At 36.0% G+C, this 21,058-nt stretch overlaps 1 protein-coding gene across 1 annotated transcript in view; it reads right to left on the bottom strand.

Annotated features, from left to right (window-relative positions):
• OTOGL (otogelin like) overlaps positions 1-21,058 on the bottom strand; it is a 168,234-nt gene that overhangs the window by 28,275 nt on the left and 118,901 nt on the right. The window contains exons 37-44 of the mRNA XM_056117469.1: positions 20,191-20,258; positions 15,409-15,586; positions 14,461-14,603; positions 14,208-14,231; positions 14,030-14,119; positions 11,000-11,189; positions 6,431-6,645; positions 1,583-1,724 (exon numbers count right to left, since the gene is read on the bottom strand). Of these exons, the coding sequence (XP_055973444.1) occupies positions 1,583-1,724; positions 6,431-6,645; positions 11,000-11,189; positions 14,030-14,119; positions 14,208-14,231; positions 14,461-14,603; positions 15,409-15,586; positions 20,191-20,258 (1,050 nt within the window). The remainder of the gene's footprint in view (positions 1-1,582; positions 1,725-6,430; positions 6,646-10,999; positions 11,190-14,029; positions 14,120-14,207; positions 14,232-14,460; positions 14,604-15,408; positions 15,587-20,190; positions 20,259-21,058) is intronic.

Here is a 21,058-nt window from a genome sequence, read left to right as displayed (position 1 = left end):
AGAGAAGATACTGAGGATAAGCATGAGTATATTTTAAATATACATTAAATAAATATAATACCAAAAAGTCAAAAGAAAAATTCCATGTTTAATCTTTCATTGTCAAAAAATACCACTGCCGAGAAGTTTCTAAGTGACATTTCAGAAAATTCCTGTTGTGATCTTGAAAAACAATACTTTTAATTCATGAAAACACAGAAAGTGGGGTGTCAATTGGTGAAATTTTAGTGGAGAACAATTTAACAATGACCAGTAAAAGTGGATATGCCATGTACTCCCTATGAGTCAAGCAACATCACTATTGAAGGGTGATTCTCTCTGGAGTGGTAAAGACAAAAGAGATAGGACAAGGCCACATCAGGAGCCTCATCTATAAGTGTTTTATTTCTTAAGTGAAGTCATGCAACTCTATGATATATAATTGTTTATCTTGGAGTATATTGGCAATATAGATGCTAAAATTCCTTTACCATTTAATGATTACTTTTAAAATTTAATTTAAAATATTTTCTGTAAAATATGGTCAGGAATAGGGTATGTCCAACAAAATCTGCATGAAGACTTACAGCTGGTAATTTTAAACCATGAGCCAAATAAATAAAAATGAGCAAAATCCACACACATAGATACAAAAGAAAATGGAAACACAAACATGTATTTGGAAAAATATTGAAATAGTTTATTATAACAATATATATCATATATATATTTTATGATACCGACGAGGATGGGCTGGAGCGATAGCACAGCGGGTAGGGCGTTTGCCTTACAAGCGGCCAACATGGCCGACCCGAGTTCGATTCCTCCGCCCCTCTCGGAGAGCCCGGCAAGCTACCGAGAGTATTCGATATGCCAGATACAGTAACAACAAAGTCTCCGATGGAGACGTTACTGGGCCCGCTCGAGCAAATCGACGATCAACGCGAGGGCCTTTACTTTTACTTACTTTTATATATTTTATAATTTTATGTTATACCAATATATTAATAAGTCTATAAAGATCAGTTTCTAAAGATGTGAATGGAAAAGGGGACAGAGAGTATAAGATCTTCAGGTATTGAAGGACAGGCTTGACTAAGAGACAAAGTTGCTCTATCTAGAGGATTTAAAATGTCCTGTCTGACACGGAAATAGCTCAATTGGAAGAGCACTAGACTGAAGATCTAAAATGTCCCTCCTGTTCTCTTATTTCCCCACAACTTCAATGTACTCAACTACTATTTTGTAGTAGAACTATTTTCTTTGCAGAGATAAAATCCAATTTATTCCACTGAAGTTATTAGTAGCATTTTTCTGGATTGTGGGCCACACTTGTTGTTTGAGGGTCCATGTGGTTCCAGGGATTAAAACTCAAAGTTCTCACAAACAAAGTTTGAATTTTAACTCTTTGAACCATCTCCAGGACAGAGTTGACATTTTTTAAAAATCAAAGTGAAAATATAACCTGCCGGTGTGGCAGAGTTGTTCTATAATTTCTGAGCTACATTTACATAAATTTTATAACCAAATTTTGCTGATAAAAAGAAGAGTGATGAGAGAATGGTGTTCAATTGAAAAATCTTACATCAAGTGTACTACTTACGGCAGTAATCAGGTGTTCTCCACTGAATACAGATGTCAAACTTGTTACACAATGCTACATAGGCAGAAAGTGCATCACATTCATAGTTCCAAAAAGAGGTATAATTGATCCACATCTTTTCACAAAAGTCCTGTGGTGAAACCTAGAAATATATTTGTCTTGGAGTAAGTTGCATTGTTATACTTCTCAGAGAAACTTAAATTAGACTAAACGTATTTGGAGAATCAAAGGATAGCCATATTTATTCCTCCTTGACCTTAAATTATTATTTAACCTTAAATTATTATTTTTTAAATAGTAAGTCAACATTTAAGTAAGTAAACATCTAAATATCTTAAAGTATTTTATTATCCAAAGTTTTAATTTCCAGTCATAACTACATAATCAACTTCTTTTACCTGAGTTTTCCATTATTATTCCTTTTGCTTTCTGCAAAACACTACTTTGTTTTGGTAGCCTAAGAGTTGTGTTTAATTTGGTTGGCTTATGTATTGTTTTGACCTCAGATTTTCAAAATTTCATAATATTAGATGCTATGTCTGGATTTATAAATTAAACACCTATTTCAGGTAAGATGAATACTGGGTACACTAACGTATATAAATAAACACGGTTATGATGGAAAAGAAGCAAGAGCGTGTCAACCTAGATAATTTCTATCTTTGATATTGAACTGTGGGTTACAATTGACTTCTTATATACTGAATAAGATATTTACATATTATAGTTAAATTTGAAAGCTTCTGAACTATTCTATGATGTTAAATGGCATTTACCATGTATTAAATTACCTCATTGAAATAGGAGCTTTATGTTACATATTATGCCACATTAGTTATTCCTTTCTTAACCAATATAATAATGACTATTAGTTAAATACTATGGACCCAACAAAATGGCACTGCTCAGGATCAGCAATTCACCAAGATCACACCTGACAGTCCACGAGAATCCATGGATGTCAGGGATTGAATGTGGGGGCTTCAGCATGTAAAACCCATCGCCTAATCCCTAGGTTACCTCCTCAACTTCACATACGGTCTTAACTCCTCTGAGAATTATGTTTCTAGGAGTTTTATCTAGGTATTTTTTAATTTTGAAGTCCCCCAAAGAAATCAATTAGTCCCCCTTTCTCTACTTCAGCCACAACATCTGATTCTTTTGAATTCTATATTGATATTCATTTATGTATAGTTTCATAATTTATTTTAAATACCATGCCAGCAATGAAGAATACAAAGGTGAGAAAAATGGATATATTCTCTTCCTTGTGAATATCTTTGTGTAAAAAGGACTTAAAAGGGGAGTACAGGTAGAAAGATGAAAGACACTTGCCTTGTATGTAGTATACCCCAGTTTTATCCCCAGTACTATATATGGTCCCCCCAAGTATTGGCAGGACTCACCACAGAACACAGAGCCAAGAGTAAACCCTGAATATTTTGGGGGAGTGACCATTAACTTCTCTCCGCCACAGAAAAAAAAAAGAAACAAACAAATAAATAAAAGGACCAAAGAGATAATATAGGAGTTAGGTGCTTGTCTACCATGAAATTAACTCCTGTGCAATTCCTAGCACTGCAGATGGTCCCATAAACCACCAGTAGTAACCCTGAACAAAGAACCAAGAATATGAGCACCACCAGGTGTAGTACAAACCCCTCCTCCTACAGAAAGGGGAGGGTACTTTGCATAAAATCAAGAAGAATAACAATGATAAGATGAATTGGAGTAAACAAGCACTCTAGCTGAAAAACAAAATCCTCATTGGCAGAAAAAAATCTTGAAATTTATTCAGAGTTGGAAAAGGCAACGGTGTAGTAAAAAGAAGAGAGTAGGGGCAAAAGAAGGTGGAGGAGTCAGAGTCAGAGGATCTGGCAGGAATCCAGTTAACAAGTTTGCAGATAAGTGCCAGTGACTAAGTAAATGGCACTAAAGGGCTTTAGGTAGAAGCATGATATACTCTTGTTTTTATTCTTATTTTATGTTAGTTTTATAATGATCTATTCTGATTACATCTGTAATCTCAACAACATCCTTAAGAGACAATGTTTCGGGGGCTGGAGGGATAGCACAGTGGGTAGGACATTTGCCTTGCACTTGACCTGCCCGGCATTAGATTCCCAGCATCTCATATGCTCTCCCCAAGTGCAGAGCCAGGAGTAACCCCTGAGCAACGCCAGCTGTGACCCAAAAAGAAAAAAAAAGATGATGCTTCAGTAATTCTTTCTTTCAACATCCCTTTACATTTTATTTTCTGACTCCAAAACAAATCTTGATATTTAGAAATAACATGTTGTAGAAGAGTGAAATGATAGTCTTAAGTGTGTGTATGTGTGTGTGTGTGTGTGTGTGAAGCAAGATAGTTTTTATTGAAACTCACTTAGAAAGATGTAAGGTGCGATAGAAGTGGAAGCAAACTATCAAGAGAAGACAGACATAAAGAGCAAGCCTAACATTTTCAAATGCCCTAATAATAGCTATCACTTAACAAAGATAACATATATAATGCACTGAATTAGTGCATTTGCACATATTGATATTCCTTTCAGTAAAAATGATGTATGCTTTTTTATAATTATATCCCATGTGTTGTGTTTTGTTTTTCTATCTGCCTCATGGATATTTACAAATGAGAGTAAAGATTATAGGAGAAAATTAATTTTTATGAGCACTCCTTTCTTTTGCTGTCAAAGCCACTGGGCAAACAGGGTATCAGAGACTAACAGGTATCCTTTATTACCTTGAATATTCAAAGTGGGAAAATTCCTGATTTATTCAATAAACCAAATAAATTATGAATGTAAAAATAAATTTTAGAGGACAAAAAATTGTTACTTACATACTCAATGGAATATTTCTCTGCTATTAAGAAAAGATGAAACTGTGATTTTTAAGAATAAAATGAATGGAAGTGAGATGATTGTGCAAAATGAAGTAAGGAATGAAAAGACAAATACAAGTGATTTCACTCATATGTGGCGCTGAAATAACTAAATTAAATATACTGACAAAAAAAAGCACTCTATAGTGAAAGAAAATGACATTGATGGCATTGGAGAAGGAAAATCTGGGAGGGAAGATAAAGTAAGGGTTTTTATTTTGATGGTGGGATGCTATTAGAACTTGGGTGGTAAGTCTTGCACACATTTAGTGGTGTGAAATCATACCTCTGAAATTCTATAGTACTTTAAAGTAATAACAAATTAGTTTTAGAAAGAAAAATGCAGTTAAAAACTTATTATGCTTTTAAGAAACATTAACATGACATTGAAATGACTTAAAAGTATGTGCTACGGAGCTGGCAATGTGGCTCAAATGTCAGAGCAGATGCTTTTTAAGTATGAGGGGTTCATTCATTTGCCACTTGCCTGAATACTCAAGAACTAGCCTAAGGACTGCTGGGAAGGAACCCCATAAACTAGAAAGGCATTTTCCATTATTTAGCATTTTTTAATGTTCTTTGATTTTACATTTATGTGTGTCTTACTATATAGAATAGTTATCATAATTGCAATTGTTACATTTTACTAAACACATCTGGATTTCCTGTGCCTTGATAAGTGGAGGAGTCATTTAGCATTCTATATTTCCATCATTTCAAGAGGAAAGCAGGGGAATCAATCTTTCTCTGTGTAGATCAGAAGATCCAAGGTTGAAGCATTAACAGTATTTTACAAACTGTAAAACATCATAGGACTGGGAATCAGAACAATAAAGTTCTGGACAAACCAAGTAACTCATTTCACAATGTGTTGGGTGAGTATTTATCATTTTTGACTGCACACATTTAGAAATGGGAACCCTTAAAATTCATATTGCTAGGTATAATTACAGCTTCAGTCAGGTCTGCCATTTTATCCTTAACTTGTTACCTGTAGCTCTGCTCTTGGGGGAAGTAATAGACTGGAAACTAGGGGGTCCCCACACTCCCTTGCTCACTCTGATGTGTAGCATGAACCATGCTTCTTGGAAGAAAGCTCCTTCCTGCTTTGCAATTCCATCACTCTCCTTCCCAAACTCTTTCCTTCCACATATCTTTTCCCATCATGGCTTGGAGCACTACCTTTTCTCTTGCATACTGATTTCTTGGTCTGGGTTTCAATTCCTCCTTACTCTTTCCTGGAAAATTCTTTCTACTAGATAATTCAAATGTCTAAAACTTGGAGAAGTCTTTGCCAAATCGGGTTTGAACTATCAGTCCCCTACACTGTGATGTTTCTGTTCACAGGTATGCCTTCCCTCCGAACTCCTTGAGGCCAAGGTGAGAAAAAGGTTTTAATTGTCTTTGACTTACAAGAGTTTAATGTTACCTAGTAGGTACTAGATGCTCACTAAAGTTTTATTAAGTGATTTATGAATGCTATCTTTGTCTGAACTTTGCCTCCAACAATGTATTCTTTTAATGATATGAATTATTTAAAGTATATACTGATTACCTCAAATTTAGAATTATAGAGACTAATAAAGAAAATTAAATTGAGTATGATGGACTCTATTACAAGTATATACCTAAGAGGCTAGACTCGTAGAGAATTGACTTGGAATCTATATTGGGTCATCAAATGATATTGATCTCTCCCCTATGGCCGTTTAATCATAGCACAGAGTTTCATTTTTCTTAAAATCTATAGCTGAATAAAAGAAACAGTGAAAAGATAACTTTCCTTCTTGTCACTGTAAGAAAATAAACAGTATATAATTCTGTATTTGAGAGCATACTGATGGAAAGTCTAGGGATAAACTATTCTCTGTAGAAGAACATCATGACAAAAATAGGAATTTATTGGCTTATACTTTCAACTTGTCTAATATGATATTTCTTATTTATTGTTACTTTAAACTTACTTTATCATGGCATGGAGCAAAAACTCTTCTATTTAATAACTCAAAGCAATGACTGCAATCATGTTCTGTGCAATTCCTTACAGGTCGTCTTGTTGTCACTTTAAATGACTTCTCAATTTCCCAACTTTCAATAAATAATTCCATGTCTTCCATATTCGTGATAATTGTGCCATTTTGCATTTTTAGATCATCATCTGGGTCATCATTGCAAATTCCTAGGAAAAGCATGTGACATGTAGAGGGAAATTTTTTCACTTAAATCAAATTTGGACAGTTGAAACCATCTTAATAATAGATTTAAAAGAAACGAATTATTTACTGAATGAAGTCCCAAATGTCTATCTCTCAACTTTCATATGGATGGATTTTTAAATGAGTTATCTGATTTCTTGATGAAATATCTTATAACTGTCTTGATCAGAAAAAAATAGAAACCAGGAACTTAAAAGTCAAGAAATATAGAAAATATCTTAAAACATAAGGATTGAGGAGACTGTGCTCAATCCTTTCTTCTATAACCATTATACCTAAATTTAAAACATTATTGAACTTGTCAATACTTAATATTCAGTTGGTAGATAGACATTTGATGACTTTCTCCCAGAATCCGTCCCCTGAGGGAAATCCTGATGAAAGTTTTTTTTTCTGGGAAATAATACCTTTCTTATCCTCTAGCATATGATTTCACTCCAAAAGAGGACTCAGATTATCATAAGAGTAACTCTTACTCCCCCATATTAACAACTATTAAAGATAATAGAAGCATAGACCTAGACCCATGGTTTTATCTAGTCACTGTAAAATTTAGGATTTGAACTGGAATTATAGGACATTGACAATTTCCTATCCTTGGGATGACATAGTCTGATTGTTTTATCTATTATAACCTCTGGCTTCCTTCAGAAAGGCTAAGCTGAAGATGGAGATTACTTTTCATTTGGGGAAATATAGAGACAATGAAAGTAGAGAGAAATTGACCCAGAAACTTTATTAAAACTTGTTTAAATTCCACCCTAATTACATAATGTCTCTTAATTTCTAAACCTACTGAAAATAAAATATACAAATTCAACATTTTGGTATAAAATATTTTGTTTGGTTGGTTTTTGTTTTGTTTTTTTGGGTCAAACCCAGTAATGCTCAGGAGTTAGTCCTGGCCCTGTGCTCGGGAGTTACTCCTGGGGGTTCTCAGGGGACCATATGGGACTCCAGAGATAGAATCCAGGTCAGCTGAGTGCAAAGCAAGAACCCTACCCACTTTAGAATCTCTTCAGTCCCAGTATAAAATCCTCAGCAGCTATATCAAAATCAGAAAAGGTTGGGTCAGCCATAGGTACCTCTTATAAATATACAGAGGACTGAAGATAAAACCCAAGCGAAATAAAACAAAATGTATTTAAGTAAATCATACTGTGAAGGACAAGTTATTTGGGATGGGGACCTCCTTAGCAGTATTTGTGTGACCACCCTCAGCGATATTTGACTCAACAAGGAGGGGTCCACCAGATCAATAGGTGTTAATGAGGTAGATACGTGTTTTCCAGGTATCAAATTCAGAGTTTCATACATGCAAGGCATTCATACCAACCTTCTGGCTATCTCCTTGGCACCAGACACCATTATAAGAAATCTGAACTCTTCTAGAGAACTATAATTGGTAGTAAAATTACATTTCAATTAAAATTTTGGCTGCGCCTCCTATAGCCCTCTCTCACAGTGCTATGCAAAACAATGTGCAGATACAGGCCTCCTGTTCTTATATCTCCACTCTCTAGGCCATGTTCTTTTCAATTAAAACCTTTGCAGCCCGTGTCTCATCTGGTAATCCTGACAACACTTAGATTTCCCTTGGACCACAATGGGTCACCCTAGACAGAGGCTTGAATTTGAATCTGTGTCCCTTGATTGTCAAAAGGAGACCCAACCCCTTCTCTGGAGTGACTATGCATCTGTAGTTAGGAATCCTATTAGCAGTGTCTGTCTTCATAAAGGAAAACCTTATAGTAAAGGTGGAAATGCAAAAAGGAGGAAAATCAAAGACAAACATTAGTACATAGAGGTGATATATTAAAAAAATGAAAGATCTAGTCACAAATCTTGGAGTTGTTATTTCATAATAACTATTAAATTATCAATATTAATACTATATTAATTCTATAAAAATTTTTAATATGATAACCTTTAATCAACAAAGAGGTTTGTGTTATATTTAGCATGCTCTGAATAAAAAAAAGATATGTCAATCTACTTAGCTAAACTTTCTACTTAAATTTTTTACTTCCCTAAAGCAGAAATTTGGATATGGTTCATATACATATAAAAATGAATAAAAATTCATATAATGTGTGAAGATAATAAACTTAATTTGATTGGGGATAGAGGAGATGGCATTGCCCTGCATACTGCTGTCTTGGGTTTGATTCCCAGCATCCCATAAAGTCACTGCCGTGAATGATCCCTGAGAGCAGAGCCCAAAGAAACCTCCTGAGCAGCACTGGATAGAGCCCCAAAACCAAAATCAAAAGAAAATTGAAAAAAGAAAGTCCTTTTTTGGGGGGGTTGTCAGAACTAAGCATAGGGCTGATCCATAAAATTTTACTCAATGAATAGTTACTGAGGTAAATATACATAAATAGTACTGTCCTCCCATTGTTCATCGATTTGCTCGAGTGGGCCCAGTAACGTCTCCATTGTGAGACTTCTTGTTACTATGTTTGGCATATTGAATACTCTCAGTAGTTTGCCAGGCTCTGCAAGAAGGGTGGAGGAATTGAACCCAGATCAGCCTGGCTGGCTGCGTGCAAGGCAAACGCCCTACCGCTGGGCTATCACTCCAGCCCATTCATAAATACATATATAAAATAAACATTTTTTTTATTTTGGAGGAGCCACACATTGTGGTGGACTACTATAGACTCTGTGCCCAAGGATCACTCTTGGCAGAGCTTGAGGGACCCTATGTGGCATCAGGGATGGAATCTGGGTCAGGCACAGCAAGCAGCTTATCCTCTGTCCTATCTCTCTGTCTTAAGTAAGCATTCGTTGACTGTGTATACTAACATATCAACACTAGTACATTGCAGCTCACACTTTCATCTGGATCAGTTAACAGGAATTACTGCACCAGCATCAATGTGTGCAGTGTGTTAAGTACTTTACATCAACTTTGCATTGAGTTCTCCCAGACTTGAAGGTATACTATTACTCTCATTTTTAAATGGAGAAAACTGACATTATGTGAGATCACAAATTGTAAAGGGTGAAAAGACATCAGAATATTGGTTTATAGCACAGTGGGTAGGGTGCTTGCCTCGCATGCAGCCGACCTGGATTTGATTCCTCCACCCCTCTCTGAGTAACTGGCAAGCTACCAAGAGTATCCCGCCCACACGACAGAGCCTGGAAAGCTCCCTGTGTTGTATTCGATATGCCAAAACAGTAACAACAAGTCTCACAATGGAGACGTTACTGGTGCCCGCTTGAGCACAATGGAGACATTACTGGTGCCCGCTTGAGCAAATCAATGAACAATGGGAGGACAGTGCAACAGTGCTACCTAAATATATTTCTAAATTAACTCATTTGGCTTACAACTTTTTATTAATTGAAGCATACTTGATGTAGAGAATTTTATCAACATTAGAGGTCCAGCATAATGATTCTATATTTCAAATAATCACCACAATAAGCCTAGTTACATCTGTCAAAATACATGTTTTTGTATTTTGATGACCATATGTATCTATGTAACATACTGTCACTGTCACTGTCCTCCCGTGGTTCATTGCTTTGCTCGAGCGGGCCCAGTAACATCTCCATTATGAGACTTGTTGTTACTGTGTTTGGCATATGGAATATGTCACGGGAAGCTTGCCAGGCTTTGCCGTGCAGGTGAGATACTCTCTGTAGCTTGCGGGGCTCTCTGAGAGGGGTGGAGAAATCGAACTCGGGCCGGCAATGTCAGCAGCATGCAAGGCAAACGCCCTACCTGCTGTGCTATTGCTCTAGCCCTGCTATAGCTCCAGCCTTTATATATTGTAACATATTAAACTAAATACAAAAAAGCAGATCTATGTATTACACTTTAAAAGGAAACGAACAAATATTCAGAACATTACAAGACAAATAGCTAAGTTTTTTCTTCAAAGTCAAATCTAAAAATAAAAAGTAAAAAAGAAACAATAATATTTAAGCTTTTGATCTTATTTTAAAATAACTTATAAAATTAGCACTACAGCCTATTAGAACTATTGTTAAAGTTAAATGAGTTAAAGTATGCAAATTAATTCTTGACATTTCATTAATACTCTATAAAGATGAACTAGCAGCAACATAAACAGTTTCATAGATATAATGATCAGCATATAATTAATTTTATGAGACACCCAAACTGAACTCATTTCTTGCTTCTTAGCCTATTTCTTGAAAAAGTCATTGCTTCCATTGATATTCACATGGGGAACGAAAAGCTAATGTCACATCTTAAAATTGAAAAGTAGACAGCTAGGGCTACAGTAATATAATATGAACAGGTCGAAGAAAACAGAGAGCTGAGAACAGCAGGCTCACCACAAAGCCCTTCTGTGGAAGATGACAAGTTAAATTGAAATCCAAAATGAATGTCGACAATTCCTGTCAGATGAGCCCACTTTATGATTAGTCCAGCTGGAGTAGTAATCACATACATTGTACCAGAATCCTCTATGGACAGTTCTTGACTTGAAAAGGGCAAAGGCACAACAATAGAATCCACTTCTACCTAAAACAACAGAAGAGATTCACATCTGTTAGGAAAACATGTTGATGCTTAAATAATGTACTAATTAAAATTAGGATTCATATCATTTCAGTTCTTCTGATTAATACAAGCTGTTGTTTTAAGTTTCAAGCTTTAAAAGATGCTTATAACTGCTAAGATCTTTTATCATTCCTTCAGTGAGTCTTGCTATTTTCTGTATCCATTCTGTCTTTCTCACTTGCCATTTACTTTCTCAAAACTAAACTTTCAGATATGGGATGTATACTTTTCTATCTACCTCAAAATTTGTTGAATATATCAGTGCCTTCCAAAATTAATTTAGTAAACAATTATTTTGGAAACCTTTTTATTCAACTTGAGTCTTGGCCGTTGATGGGATTACATGGCGCCAGGGGGCCAGGTGGTGGGTGTGACCCCCGCCTACTGGAATTTTGAGGATCTGGGTGGAGGATGCTCGACTCCAATCCGAGTAGGCTGGGAGATCTCGGCCCCGGAACCCGCGTGGATTTGTCCCTCTGCCAGTACCTTCATGTGTGCGGAGAGTGGTCTCAGCATGGTGGTGGCTGGTCCTGGAGGTCTTCGGCTGCTGGAGCCTTGGTCGGGGCGGGGAGGAAAGCTCAACCCGCTCCCCTCCAAGGGGGCTCCAGCGAGGAACAGCCAGGTGCGGGGGCAGAAGACTGCACTGTTCTCGTCCATTATTCAACTTGGGATATTTCTTTGATCATTCCAGTTAGTACTTAACTAAAATATTATTACAAATCAACTTTTAAAGCTTAAAAAGCCAGGGTCCTAGCAAATTCTATTTTTTAACTTTTGGTCAGAATTCTAGACTATGTATTTTTGACTTTTACTCTTGGCAAATCAAACATTGGTAGTCCAAGGATTAATTATAGCAACAACTTAAATTATGACATAGACATGGAAACATATACTCTAAGCAGCAGTAAATGTGTTGGATGTAGGTCTGACTAATCATTCAATTTCTCATCTTCCTCCCATGTCACTTCAGACTAAAGTATCTTTCCTTCTTGCCCAGTTAATCTCTACTCATTTTTAATACTTATCTGAGGTGTCACACCATATAAAACTCATATCTGACCCTTGAAAATGATAGCTAAATGATTATTATTTTGTTTTCTAGATATAGTGGTCATAACTCTACCATTGTATTTCCTACAACAGCTTTCAAATGAGAAAATCATTACATGCATATAATTACATGAGCACATAATTGCACTCCATACACATAGCTACACTTTACTCAAGATTAGGAATTGTTTTATTATGTAAACTCTACTAACCTATTATTAAATAATCAATTTTTAGTCAAATTAATGATCAGAGATGAATTTAGCTGATATCAAAAATAAGTAGTTTCAATGGAATGTTCCTGTTAATAGCTCAGGTTGAAGATTATTTCATACCCTCCTCTTAAAATATAATAGCCTCATACAAATCAAAAATATATATAAATGTTATAATCCCTAAAAGTATCTCATACATACATTTTTAAAGTTTACTTAAAATTAAATTTTCTAACTGTAACGCTGTAGCAGTGTTCTCCCGTTGTTCATCGATTTGCTCTAGCAGGCACCAGTAACGTCTCCAGTAACGACTTGTTACTGTTTTTGGCATATCGAATACATCACGGAAAGCTTGCCAGACTTTGCCACGTGGGCGAGATGCTCTTAGTAACTTGCTGGGCTCTCCAAGAGGGGTGGAGGAATCGAACCTAGGTCAGCCGCGCTCAAGGCAAATGCCCTACCTGCTGTGCTATCGCTCCGGCTCAAATTTTCTAACACAGAACAATATTTAGTTTACTTAAATAATGTTTCCATATTATAATGTGTGAACCTGTGATTATAAAAGCATATAACATCTCAGTCATTTAAATCCAAATTTACACATATTTTCTTATAATTTTGAGAGAACATTTAGATACTAAATAAGCCGACAGCTTAGAACTCATACTCATCTGATTAAAATTAATTCCTCAGTATAAATATTTTTCCTATAAAACAAAATAGTTCCTTCTCAAATTCTAAATCAATGTTCTTCTATTTATTTTAGTAAGGTTAAATATTCTTTTTGTCTTATTTTAGCTATGTTTTATTCACCTCAAAATGGATAGATCAACATTTCATCTGCTTCCATCTGTTCTTCTCTCTGTATACTGTCTTTATTCTGATATTCTTAGCTACTTCTCCTTTCAACCTAAGAATTCTTTTTTTCCACATAATGTTCCTCTTTGTTTAATTTGAAACACTAATATTAAGTCTGGCACTAATAATCTTGGCCATTCACAATATCCAGGAGAATTTTAGTACATCTGACATTGTTATTATATTTATCCTCAAAAGGAGAGAGATATTTACAATAGTTGCCTCTTTATGGAAGAATAAATGTAATATTTTTTAAAATTATGTTTTAAATGGCTATTTGAAGGCAAAGGTAAGGTAAAGGCCCTCCCGTTGTTCGTCGATTTGCTCGAGCAGGCCCAGTAACATCTCCATTAGAGACTTTGTTGTTACTGTGTTTGGCATATCGAATACGTCACGGGAAGCTTGCCAGGCTCTGCCGTGCGGGCAAGATACTCTCGGTAGCTTGCCGGGCTCTCCGAGAGGGGCGGAGGAATTGAACTCAGGTCGGCCATGTTGGCTGCGTGCAAGGCAAACGCCCTACTGCTGTGCTATCGCTCTAGCCCAAATGGCTATTTGAAAAGAATTATTTTTTAAAATCCTACTGATTTTATTAATGTTCCTTCTTGGAAAATAATTTTCCACATAAATTCTATTTTTCATCTTAATATTATTAGGTTATTTTTAACTATGTATTTTTACCTTTCTTGCTATCCGATAGACAAGTACTTTATGAATCGTTGTCAAGTTTAGCTTCTTAAAGCAAAGTCCAGAGATTCTTCCAGAAGGAGCCTTAATTTGAAAATAAAAACTGAATTTAAGCATAATTTTATCAATAAATAGAATAAATTTACTACTTTAAATCTTTGCAAATACTCACGAGCTTTTTAAATGAGTTTCCATCCTGGGGTGGGGGGAATGGATAAAAAAAATTGTAAAAAGCTATTGCTTGACTTTTAAAAATATTAATTAAATATACATCATAAACTCTAAATATACTAATATGAAACTTTAAGTACCAGATTTATTAGTGATATTTTATGTTCCTTCTTACTTTGAGGCTACCTAACATTGTAAACTATTTCGAATATAAACTTATAAAGAATAGACAAAAATTATGGATTATTACCTACCTGATTTATGGAACATTTTTCTATATGAGCAACTATAACTTCCCCAGGAATTCTTACTAAAATGTAAGAAGCCATGCTATATAATGCTGCATTGTTTCCATCAAATGTAATAATGCTTAACTCTGACAACATGGAACATCGACCTGAAAAAAAAAAAACGTAAAGGTGGGATTTAGTATATCAACGAGTTAACTGCACTTGTAGTATTAATACTCTAAAAATATTTTCAATTAGGCTTGAATTTTTGAAGAGAAATAACTCCAAAGAAACAATCTGGACTTTCCTCCAAAAAATAGAAATCGAACTCCCATATGACCCAGCAACACCACTTCTGGGAATATATCCCACAATGCAAAAAAACACAGTAGAAATGACACCTGCATGTGTATGTTTATTGTAGCACTATTCACAGTAGGCAGAATCTGGAAAAAACCTGAATGTCCGAAAACAGATGACTGGTTAAAGAAACGTTGGTACGTATACACAATGGAATACTATGTAGCTGTTAGAAAGATGAAATCATGAAATTTGCATATAAGATTTATGCTGAATGTAGATAAAGGACCAAACATGGTGGCCTCTCAATCTGTATTGCAAACCACAATCCCCATAAGTAGAGAGAGAGTATGAGGGAAATTGTTGGCCATAGAGGCAGGGGGAGGTGTGGGAAAGTGGGGGGAGAGATACTGGGGACATTGGTAGTGGAAAATGTACACTGGTGGAGGGATGGGTGTTTGTTTGATCATTGTATGACTGACACTCAAACATGAAAGCTTTGTAAGTGTAACTCATGGTGATTCAATTAAAAAAAAACTACAAAGTTGCATACATACCAAAATAACTAAAGAAAGTTCAATAATAATTTTATCTTGATGAGGTGATGAGCTGGAAAAACACAGTAATTCTTTTTGATGAAAACTTTATTTGCACATAAGAATGTAAACTTACAAGGACATTCCCACTCAGGACAGCAGATATCGGTGTTCACCTGGACAGGCCTTCCCCGGAAACCACAGTCAGGCATTTCCAAATCTTTAGGGCAATTAAGAGACCAATTGTACAACTTCCATTCCATATCAAGGCATATGTATTGACTACAATTATAAACAGGATCAAATTGTTGAGGCTGTAAATAAAAAAAGAAATAGGTGGGCTGTTTTTCTATTTTAATTGATATTTCAATAAACAACATTTCCTATTATATTGTGTATGCTTTCTAAGTAAGAGAGCTTTTGAAAGATAGTTAAAATTTCACTATGACCTTTTGTTTCTGTAGCCCCTCCAAAATACTCATTAAAAGAGCCAGGAAGAGAGCTCAAAGGGCTAAGCTCAAGCCTTGCATTGTATCCTGAGTATTAACCAGGAATTACTCCCTAGAACAGAGCAGGGAGCAGTCAGATGTGACTCAAACGCCCCGAAAACTAAAATACTCATCACATGTTTCTTTTAAGCTTTACATTGATATTGATTCAATAACAGAATTATCCACATACTCAGGCACAAAAGGAAATTGTCTACTTCAGTATTTTGCAAGCAAACTTTATACACCCAAGACAAGGACCTTAAACCCTATACTATCACTCTGTCCTCTAGTAATTAAGTTTTACATAAATCCAGATAAATAATTTTAAATAAATAAGTAATACATTTTTTAAGATTTATAAATTGTATTCTATTTAAGTTATGGTTACAAATATACTAAGCATAAACATTTATACAAAATATTAGGTTTTAGACATTGTTTAAGCTATTCTGCCCATAACAATAGCCCTCTCATGTAAGTATTATATTTTCCGCATTTTATAGATTAATCAGAATGATAAGCAAAATAATATTCCCAAAATTCTACAGTAGCTGGTGGTAAAGGAAGAATTCAGGCATTATCTTTATTAGTGTAAAGACTGTGCTCTGAAAAACCGCTCTATTCTGCATCTCAGGGAGTGGAGGAATAAAAACTAACTTCTATGAATTAATGAATATCATTTACTTCTCCCAAATTTGGGGTCAATTTCTATCATTGTAGTATTCCATATTATTTAAAAGAAAGGTTAAATAAATTTTTAAATAGTGAAATTATTTAGTAGAATAGCTAGGTTTAAGACTTAAGTATAGGCAAAATGTCAAGTTCAATTTTCCAATATTTTCCTACACAAGTCTTCATCAATATCAATACTGAATTTCCAATTAATCACAAATAGAAGATAAAAATAAAAATTAGAGAATCAAAAGCCTCTCTCTCTCTACAGCAAAACATAAATCACCTAAAATAAATCTGTACTATTCTCTCTACTAAAACAACTTATTTTTTAAAAAACATTTTAATAAAGTTGCTGATGAAACTGCTAAATCTGATTATCAATTCTCAGACTATTATCTTGAGCTTTAGATACAGTAAGTATAGTTTAACATACCATATTAATTAAAATATATTTTATATATTTTGCTTTTGGGGTCACATTCGGTGATGCTCAGGGATTACTCCTAGCTCTGCACTCAGGAATTACTCCAGCTGTGCTCGGGGACCATATGGAACACTACGAATCCAAACCAGTGGTAAGCAAACGCCATACCAGTTGTACTCTGTAGCACTGCACTGTCCTCCTATTGTTCATCGATTTGCTCAAGCGGGCCCAGTAACGTTTCCATTGTGAGACTTGTTACTGTGTTTGGCATATCGAATATGCCACAGGGAGCTTGCCAGGCTCTGCCTTGAAGGTGAGATAGGTAGCTTGCCAGGCTCTCTTAGAGGGGCGGAGGAATCGAACCCGGGTTGGCCAAGTCGGCCACGTGCAAGCCAAACGCTCTACTGCTGTGCTATTGCTCCAGTCACTCTGGACCCCCTTAAAATATTTCCTTTGGGCAGCCTCCCAGAAGTCCTCAGGCTGCCAACCCTTTTTAGCCAAGCAGGTTAGATGGTTCTGTATTAGACCTAAGGATGCTAGAATGCTGATTGGCGCTGCAGTGCCAGGAATTACTTGCACCACCCCATGTCACCATGGGGTTCTACAGGGCCACACCCAATATGCCGAACAAGGGTCAAGCATTGCATCTGGTGATGCTCTGGGGATCTTGTGGGTCAGGTGCATGAAAGGCATTTACAGTGACCCCTATACTTTCTCTCCAACCTTCCTTAGTCCAATTTTTTTTATCTTAGCTTTCCAACAACTTCCATACCAATCTCTTCCTTTCCTCCTATTTTACAAATTAATATGCTTTGCTTGATTGTCATCATTTCTGAGCCTCTTACAATTGTAGCAGCAGTACTTGTTTCTATATGCATTCACTTCCTTTGTGGGTCCATTCAGTCTTGTAATCTTTAATGTCATTTATGTTATGAGAGTTCCTAAAATCTGTTTTTCATACCCTCTTATCTAAACTCTATACATTCATCATATTTGTATATCTGTAGCATTATGATATTTCAAAGAAATCTCAAGCTTTTCACAGCAAAACTGAACTCTTGGTTATATCCACTGCAGACTTTTACTTTCTACAGTTTCCCCCATTAGGAAAATAAATGTCAAATCTCATTACCAAGGCAAAAATATTAGAATCTCTATATAAAATCTTTCAGCAAATTCCGCAACCTCAACTTCCAAAATATATCTAGAATCCAGGCATTTATTATCATTTCCACTGTGGCCCTCTGATTCAGTCCACCTTAACATTTCCATTCTATAATAACTTTCGAATGAATTCTATGTCTACTTTTATCCTATTCTCAAAACAGCAGCATAAATAATTCTGAAACATATCATATTATGCAATTTTTATCTCTACTCAGAAATATACAGCATCTTTCTGTATCTTTAATTTAATTTTATTTAATTTAAATAGCACAGCAGTAAGGCATTTGCCTTGAACGCGGCCAACATGGCCAACCCGAGTTCGATTCCTCCACCCCTCTCGGAGAGCCCGGCAAGCTGTAGAGAGTATCGAGCCCGCACGGCAGAGCCTGGCAAGCTACCCGTGACATATTCGATATGCCAAACACAGTAACAACAAAGTCTCCAATGGAGACGTTACTGGGCCCGCTCAAGCAAATCGATGAACAATGGGAGGACACACAGGACACAGGATTTAATTTTGGATTTGGGGCCCACACTAAGTGGTGCTCAGGGCTTACTCCTAGCTCCATGCTCAGGGATCCCTCCTGGTTGATTCTGAGGGAACTTATGGGCTGCTGGGTATCAAATCCAAGTCAGCAACATGCAAGGCAAGCACTGCACATGTTGTATTATCTCTTCAGTCCATGTATGTATCTTTTAAAAACTCATTCTTTATAATTAGCTATAAAGATAATTATATTTCTTATCCCCTTGCAGTATCTTTTAGAAGGTCATTATTTACACTATTTATTTCTTTCCCACATAAGCTCAATGACCTCAATAATTTTTCTTCTAATAAATTTTACGTATCTTACCACATGGGCCTCTGTACTTGATTTCTATCTGGTGAACAGTTGCTACGCTTCTTTTCAAGTTCTACTGTCTAAACTTCATATGTTTTGCTCTAAATTTACTTCGCTAGTTGGGATTTTCTATTTCATTGAAAATATTTTTTCTTTTAAAATCTTCTCTACAACTTTAGTGATTTATATCAAGGCATGAATTTTTACCAACTTTGCTATTATTGTATTAATGGCACTTAAATAGTAGTTGGCCAGAAATGATACAAAATAAACATCTCTTGCTTATTAACACAAGTGGCACAGTTAGAGGAAGGCATAAACTGCTCAAGTCTTAGGCAAGATTATTACAAGCAGAGGCTTATCATTTTTGCCTCTCAAATTTTATCTTTGTCATCTGGCATGTCATGGATACTTAATAAATACTTTTGAATGTCTAACTTTCAGAGAAACACAATTATGTAATTTATTGAAGAGTAGATCTCTAAGCCTGGTCGGATTGGGACTGGGCCTCCTCCACCCACATCTCCCATCTTCCAGTATGTAGGCGTTACACCCACCAACTTTCCCCGGCGCCGTGTAATACTATCAACAGCCAAGACCCAGAGACTATAAAACACAGCTCCTGGAAGCACGCAGCCGCATTTGCGGCCACACGACATCTTGTTATCTAGTTATTACTCTGGAGAACCTGGCAGGCTTCCAAAAGTGTCCTGCACACACAGCAGAGTCTGGCAAACTCCCTGCGGCATATTCAATATGCCAAAACCCAGTAACAGTGATGGGTCTCATTCTCCTGAGCCTGAAAGAGCCTCGAATGTGGCACTTTCTAAAATCTCAAGGATAGGACGAAGGAAACGTTACTGGTGCCTGCTCGAGGAAATCGATGAACAACAGGATGACACTGATACAGTGATTGAAGAGTCACACTGAACACCAAATTTTAATTTAATTTACTTTCTTAGTGTGATCAGTGCCTAAAAGTCCGGGGAAAGGAGAATCCTTCTGCATCCACCCAATTTTCTATGCTCTCTGCTGGTCATCCAACAATTGCATTCTTTCTCCTCCAATTGCATTGTGAATATGTTAAAACATTTTTCTGTTGCATTTAAATGAAACCAGAATTTTCTAATAAAGATGTATCCATTATTTTAATAATGAAATATCAGAACTGGTAGAGAAATCATAGAATTAATATTATCTTTTAGAAAAACAGAACATAGCAATAAAAATAGTTTAATAGTATTTGTATAATAATAATAGAAACTTAAACAGATGTTAGATAACTTGACAAATAATTGGAATTGACCACCTAGTCATACCTCACATTCCAAGCCTGGGGTCGGTGTCAGCATGTCAAACAGAGTGACATCTGTTGGAGTGATCATTTCTGGACCTGTTAAAAGGGAAGATGCCTGATTCATTAGTAAAATCAGGTACTGAGTTTATATGTGGAAGAAACCCCACTAAGACATTTTATGTAGGTTTTTCATTCATTTCCACAAGAAGCTGATGACTATATAATGAGAGTATTGTCATCTTATAGATTATTTTAGGAGAGAAGAAGGGAGGTAAAAGGCAGATTTTGAACAATACCTCACCTCTACAAGGGTAATAAAACTTCTTTTATAGTATTTTTTAATTTTAATTTTGCTTTGTGAATCACCTCTGATGGTACTCAGGGTTACTCCATGCTCTGTGCTCAGGGATCACTCCTGACTGTTTTTGGAGACCATATACAGTGTCAGAGATCAAAGCAGGGTCAGCCACATGCAAGCCAAGTGTTCTAATCCCTGTTCTACATCCACAGACTCTTCTCATAGGATTTTTATAAGGATTTAATGTACAGAGACATGTATTTATGTATGTATGTAGGTATGCATGTATGTAGGGCTGAAGCAATAACACAGCGGGTAGGGTGTTTATCTTGCAAGAGGTCAACATGGCCAACCTGAGTTCAATTCCTCCACCCTTCTCGGAGAGCCTGGCAAGCTACCGAGAATATTTCGCCCACATAGCAAAGCCTGGTAAGCTACCCGTGACATATTCAATATGCCAAACACAGTAACAATTGTCACAATGGAGACGTTACTGGGCCCGCTCGGGAGGACAGTGACAGTGACAGTATATATGTATATATAATGCTTAGTCCAATGCCATATATATATACATATATGTATTCTATGGGTG

The sequence above is a fragment of the Sorex fumeus genome, unplaced genomic scaffold (assembly GCF_029834395.1).
Source record: "Sorex fumeus unplaced genomic scaffold, SorFum_2.1 ptg000003l, whole genome shotgun sequence".
Classification (NCBI taxonomy): Eukaryota; Metazoa; Chordata; class Mammalia; order Eulipotyphla; family Soricidae; genus Sorex; species Sorex fumeus.
Note: the sequence above shows the minus strand (reverse complement) of the source record. Positions and strands in the feature narration are given on the sequence as shown.